The sequence below is a fragment of the Malania oleifera genome, chromosome 7, assembly GCF_029873635.1.
Source record: "Malania oleifera isolate guangnan ecotype guangnan chromosome 7, ASM2987363v1, whole genome shotgun sequence".
Taxonomy (NCBI): domain Eukaryota; kingdom Viridiplantae; phylum Streptophyta; class Magnoliopsida; order Santalales; family Ximeniaceae; genus Malania; species Malania oleifera.
The window spans coordinates 1,365,524-1,372,375 of NC_080423.1; the positions used below are offsets into that span (position 1 = coordinate 1,365,524).

Consider the following 6,852-nt stretch of genomic DNA (forward strand, 5'->3'; position numbering starts at 1 on the left):
CCGCTAGAAACATAGAGGATCCTTCCCTGATCCTTACAGTAACGTCGGATTTATGAATCAGGCAACAAATGGTGAAGAAATCAAGAGAGAGAGAGAGAGAGAGCTTTGAATTCTAGAGAGAGAGAGGGATAGGTTTTCTTAGCCCCAAGATCTTTTAAAGGCCTTTGACTTGGGTGGATTCGTCGACGAGATGACATCTTTGTCAACGAGTTCATCAAGTTCCTTGTCGACGAGACGGCGGTTTCGTCGACGAGCCGGATATTTCCAATTTTTCTGAACCTCTCGGCATTCCCTCGTCAACGAGCCTCCATGGTTCGAAATCGCGGTCGCGGGTAACGTCGCGAAACGGTCGCGGGTGTCGCGGGTCGCGGGAGACGCGGGTGTTACGTAACGGGAAGCGGGCGTAACGGTCGTGAATTTTTTTCACGCATGCACAACCATGCGAAAATTAAAAAATAAGCATGAAATCCATTAATACATGATTTTTAATGAATTTTGAAGGCTTTCATTCAACCTACAAATGCTTTTTAATAGGCATTATGATTTTTATATTAATTTTAGTGCGCTGTTTACAAAAAAAAGCATATTTTTTTATAGTTTACATTACTTTAATGAGTAAAAAGATGTAGAAATGTAAGAATCAATTAATTTAAGTCATAAAGTTACTAAAAATGAATCAATACTCAATAGACTTAATACTCAATATACACATTACACATACATGAATTTAAAAAGTGATTAATATCAAATATCAATAAATAATTGAAAATACATGAATACAATATTACAAATTTATAATATAACACATGTCACCACCAAAAAGAATGACGTGGAGGGTCTTCATAATTTGCATCTGTATCTTGAGATTGGGATGGGAAATTATCTCCCCATCCTTGTGGAAATACATAGTTGAATGAACCCAAGTTTGCATCATTTTGTTGTTGCTCTTGAAAATGTACTGGTGATGAAAATTCTCCTGAATAATGTCTATAAGTTGGGGCAGGGGCTGGCTCTGGGTAGTGTGTAGAAGAAGACTCACTAGATCCTGAGATTCCTAATCCACTGGGATAAAAATGTGAGTCACGAGATGCATAATGTGGATATGCTGGATGAGATCCAAATGATTGTGATGATGAACCATCTAAACCAAAGTCGCCAAAACTACGAACCACACCATATGAATCTTCAGTAGAATCGCTAGGGTCACCACGAGCACTCCTCCTTCTCCTGGGTTGTGAAGATTGGTTCCCTGGAGGAATACCCAAGTCATAATTTTCAGGTATGTCATGTAATCCATAAGGATCAGAAGGATATATATCCCTTCCAAATGATGTCCCTGTATCATATCCATAATTATATTCTACACCGCCGCCTCCACCACCACCACTGCCACCCCCCCCAACCCCAGCTCCAGCACCACTATTACCATCATCATCACTTGGTGGGCTCAAACCAAGATTGTCATCACTTTGTGTACGTTCAGGGCTTGAACCTGAATCATCATGCGCGTTTATTGGTGGTTGATCACCTCCTTCTGTAGTACCACCAACCTCTTCATTTAACCAATTTGAATTGTCCTGACCATCGAGTAGTGGTGTCTCTCTCTCCTCTAACCATTGACTTAAAGGATCATCTTCTTCGAAAATGTAGTCCAAATTGATAGGATTGAAACCCTCTTCAATTTCTCGTTGGCTTCTTCTCATTGTACGTCTTAACTTTAACCTCATGTTGTAATGTACGAAAACAAGTTTTTGTAGTCTCATATACTTTAATCTATTTCTTGTTTTCGTATGGATGAGGCTAAAGGTGCTCCAATTACGCTCACAGTTCGAAGCTGATGTGGTCTGGCTAAGAACTCTAATTGCTATTCTTTGGAGCTCAGGAGCACACAAGCCATAATGAATCCACCATTCAGCTGCATGAATAATTAAAAAGAGTTTTATGTTAGTATAGCGTATTTCAAAAGTCAAATTTGAACACAAAGAGAGAAAATAGAGTAATTTTCCATTATTTAGCTATATAGCCATATTTACCAGGATTTGTTTGTTTCACTGCCCTTTGAGCCAACGGGGTTCCAAAAGTCTCCTGCCTATCTCGATATAGCAACAACTAAAAAATGATGATTGTGAAATATAATTAATTAATTAGATGTATTAATAATTATTCTTGAAAGTATTACAGAATACTAGAACAATTCATTATTCAATTTAATGGAACAAATACTTACTTGATTAATAGCCCGAATTTGAGTATCTATATCGGGTACCAACTTGGTTATCACTTTTTTAACTCCATCCATGACTTCTCTAGCAACTTCAGGAGAGGGTGGGGCACCATAAAGAAATTGTGGGTTCAAAAAATACCCTACAATTAAATTTAGAAACATATTAATCAATAGTTTTCTAATGCAACTATGCATAATTTAAAAGTTAAAATAATAAGAAATTGTATTTGATTTACACTTACCAGCAGCGTGCAAATCTTGGTGCAACTGAAAACTCCACCGGTTGTCAATAATTTTCCAATAGTCTTTGTAAAACCGGCAATCTTTTTGAATGGCCAACTTCGCCCTATCAATTGCCTCGTATATGAAGCCCATGGTTGGTTTTTCATCACCATCAACCAATTTAAGAACTTTCACCAAGGGTTCTTGCACTTTAATTATATCAGAGGCCTTTTGCCAAAACTCTTTGCCTAAGATAATTTTCTTTGAATCATATGCTGGGCCTGATTTTGCCATTCCAAACCTTGAGTTTTTCCAAGCATCAGATGTAAACATTTCCCTTAGTGCTTGTTTATGCCTGACAATAGTCTCCAAAGCAATGAAATTTGTGGCAAATCGAGTGATGGCAGGGCGAAGTAACTCTCTATTATTTGTGAATTTCTTCATGAAATTCACTGTCCATGTGTGGTTGTAAATAAATGAGGTTATTGTTCTTGCATCTTCTAAGACCTTCTTCACGTTACTTTTCTTACCAATATCTTCAAGAATAAGGTCTATGCAATGAGCTGCACATGCTGTCCAATAGAGATTGGGCCTCTTCTGCATTAATAATTTTCCTCCTGCCTTCATTGCAGCTTCATTATCAGTCACTACTTGGACAACATTCTCCTCTCCAATTTCTTCAACCACCTCATCCATTAATCTGAAATGAAATTATATATTCAATAATTACTACTATTTAATTAAAAACATGCAAGTCCATAATACTATTTGTATATACAATTAAAATTAGAAAATTACCTGAAATAATATTCAGCTGTTCTGCTTGGCACATCAGAGGCATCAACTGATTTATGAAACACGGTGCCTCTATCACAATAAACTAAAAAGTTTATAATGTGTTTTCTAGTTGGTCCTGACCAACCATCACACATAAGTGTTACACCTCTTTCCTTCCAAATTCCAGCAAAAGAAGCTATATAATTTTTCATTTCTTGATACTCTTGCTCCAAATAAATTTCAGATATCTCATAGGGTGATGGACCCTTCACCCCCTTTCCAACCTCTGCAGCAATATCAAGCATAGGCTGCATAAATGGAGAGTCAGCTACATTCGCTGGAATCCGATTATAAATTAGGAATTTTCCAACCGCTTTTCCTAATTTACTTCTTAAACCTTTCAGTAACTTTGTGTTGAGTTTTGGTTGTTTCGCACTCTTGCTTCTTTCTAAAATAGGATCCATTGCCTTTAGTCTAGCTTCAGGGGCATCAGGATTGATCCATTGTCGTCCACTACCTCCAACTTCTCGACCACTATAAGATCGAGCTCCTGCTCTATTGAAACCACTGGTAGCACCACTGCCAGAGCCACCTCCCTCTTCATAAATATTACCCCTTCCAGTTGTTCTTGCTCGAAATCTTTGTCTATCTTCCCATTGTTGTTGTGATCGCATGCTTTCTTGTCGAGCAAATCTCATACTTTCTTCTTCCAAGTCTTCTTCATCGCTCAAATTCTCAAAATCTCCTCTAATTTGGGCTTCTGCTTCTTCTTGCCTTTTTTGTTTATCTCTTTTCTTCTCAGCATACTGTTGTAGATGTTTCATCATTTGTTCTCTTACTTGTGTGGTCACATTTGAGCATCCAGCTACTTGACCCTTTTTATGTGCCAAGTGTTGTTTCAAGCGTGTAATGCCCCCTTTGATTATCTTCCCACATAATTTACACATAATAACATGTCTATTACCGTCTACCGCAGTACCAAAATGCCATCCAATATCTTCACTAGGTAAGTTTTCATTTCCTCTATCACGTGACATATTGATAGACTTAATTTGATGATCTCTACACAAAATATAAAGAAAATACAAAGTTACAACTTACAACCTTCCTACAATGACAGGAATAATATAATTAGTAATTTAGTAAATATTAAATAATAAGTACTAAATAGTCCTAATTTTAAATACTTATTACGTAAAAATAAGTATAATATTTGATTAAAAATAATAAGTAATGTTTATTATTTTTATATTTAAATAAACAAAATTATAAAATATTAGATATTTTATTACAAAAAAAATATATTCCTTTATCTTTAAAAAGATATTTTCATTATTTTTTATAGCTTGATTTTATTTTCATTTATAACTATAAGAAATTAACAGGTGAAAAAGATTTTTACTCTATTTTCATATACATCATAGCATCACAAATAGAGATCCATACATTACAAATTGACTATTTAATTTTTTAAACATTTTCTCAGTATATGGATTAAAATTAAAATTTTCTACAAATTCTAGTAGTAATTAGTAAAAATCAAATTTATTAATGTATTAACTATTAGATTAATTTTTTTTTATTAAGTTATTAATTTTTACTTTATTTGATAACTAAAAACAAAAAATAGATGTAAACATTTATTTTACCTAATTTTAAATTTAAGGTCAAAATAATGTTTTAAAACTTAAAAAATATTAATAAATAGGGTCAACCTACTCAAGAAATGGCAAGTAGATACACATGTAACATAAAATGGGTGACAGATGTTATTTAATTTTTTTTCTTTTATAATATGAATATTATTTAATATTTTTTCAATAGATGGGAGTGAATATGATATCTTCTTTATCAAAATGACCACTTTATCCAGCTGACATAAATAGTATGTTAGCCAATTGGTGCCATGAATTAATTTTATTTCTATAAGTTTGGCAAATCCTAAGACTAAATATTATAATAATTGTGCAGAGTATTCCTTGGAATTCTTTAAGAATGGTGAAAAATAGAGCTCAATTAAGCCTAGATAATATAAAATGCCATCACATGGATGTCTTGTGTACATACATTATTTTAATGCTTTGTTTAGATGGTGAATGCAGTAGTGGATTATTGATATTCAAATATTATTATAAAAAAGGCTTCAATTATTATTGGTAAATATTAATTATTTACTAACCTTAAAAAATATTAATTATATAATATTAATAATTGCTTGCTATGTCATGGAATTAATTTTCATAATTATCTTTTAAAAAATATAATACAATTAAAATATTTATAAATTAAGAAAATTTTATTTTACATAATTATTAATGATTTCTAATTTTTACTCTATTAAATTACTTTTTTTTTAATTCAATTTAACAAACCTATTTTACAACAAAATATAATTTTAAAAAATAAACAGAATGAAAGGAATGAAAAGGGCTGTGGCCTGTGGTGCAACAAAATATAATTTAAAAAACAAAAAAAACATAATGAAAAGTGCTGTGGGTGTTAGAGTGTCTCATACGCTGAGGCCTGTAGTCGAGTCAGACCGAGAGAGAGGAGGGATTCGAGGGAACTCAGAGGAGCCTCGAACAGTCGAAGGAGCGAAGCAAAAGCAGCGAGCCAGAGATGACTCCAAGCTCCGAGTCTCCGAAGCTGAAATCGAGAGGCTGGCTGGTGCGACTGCGACGACTGGCGGAGGAAGGTGCCGACTGCGATGACTGGCGGAGCTGCTGCAGACCTTTTTCCGTCGCCGGTGACTCGCCAAGTTGCTGGAACTGGAAGCCTGGAACTGCAAGTCTGCAATTCTGAGTAGATCTGCTCGGTAGCCTCGAAGCCTTCTTATTGCCGAAGGCCAACAAATTTTCAAGGTCAGTTTGTAACTTTCCTTTTTAGCCTTTGAATGGCAGATGGGTGTGGGGACTGGGGAGAGGGGGAAAGCAGCGTTGCTGCCTGCTGCCCGTCAGCGAATATGCTACCTGTCGGCCATGTAACGGTCCGTAACGGACGTTACGACATGTAACGTTGGAGTATCGGCCGTTACGTGCCGTTACGCCTCCGTAACGGCCGTTACGGCCGTGAATTTTTTCCGAACCGCGATATCGGCCCGTATCGGTTTTGGGCCCTCTGATTTCCGTTACGTATCGGCCGTTACGCTACGTAACGGCCGTTATTTAAAACCATGCGAGCCTCTGAATTTCGTCGATAATAAGCCTTTAGCCTTCGTCGACGAATGACGGTCTCTTCGACGAAGTCTGCACAATTACCTTTTTACCCCTCTCTTAATTAATTTAATCCATTATCACGTGTCGGGTTCTTACAACCTCCCCTCCTTACAAAAATTTTGTCCTTGAAATTTGCAATCTCTCATTACGAACACATTCATACTACCACATATATACACACTCTAAGATGAACCTGCGGCCATTTATATGCAGCCCTGTTACGATACATACATACTCAAAGAAGAACCAGCGGCCATTTATACGTAGCCCTGTTATGACACATACATACATTCCCTCACTTGGGGCGGAGAAATACCGTGGTTACATACATACACGGTCTCGGGAGCTCACAATATTATAAGATTCTCCACAAACTAACCACACAATACTACAACGATAACAGAGTACTACATA

The 6,852-nt window shown here is 35.8% G+C and overlaps 1 protein-coding gene across 1 annotated transcript; it reads right to left on the bottom strand.

Annotated features, from left to right (window-relative positions):
- Positions 1-647: 647 nt before the first annotated feature.
- On the bottom strand, positions 648-6,311 carry LOC131160597 (uncharacterized). Its single transcript, XM_058116429.1, has 6 exons — positions 5,739-6,311; positions 3,245-4,285; positions 2,467-3,146; positions 2,228-2,364; positions 2,034-2,109; positions 648-1,915 (listed from the first exon to the last, which is right to left on the bottom strand). The coding sequence occupies exons 2-6, from the start codon at positions 4,258-4,260 to the stop codon at positions 810-812; spliced, it is 3,015 nt and encodes a 1,004-aa protein (XP_057972412.1). The 5' UTR covers positions 4,261-4,285; positions 5,739-6,311; the 3' UTR covers positions 648-809.
- Between the last annotated feature and the right edge of the window lie 541 nt (positions 6,312-6,852).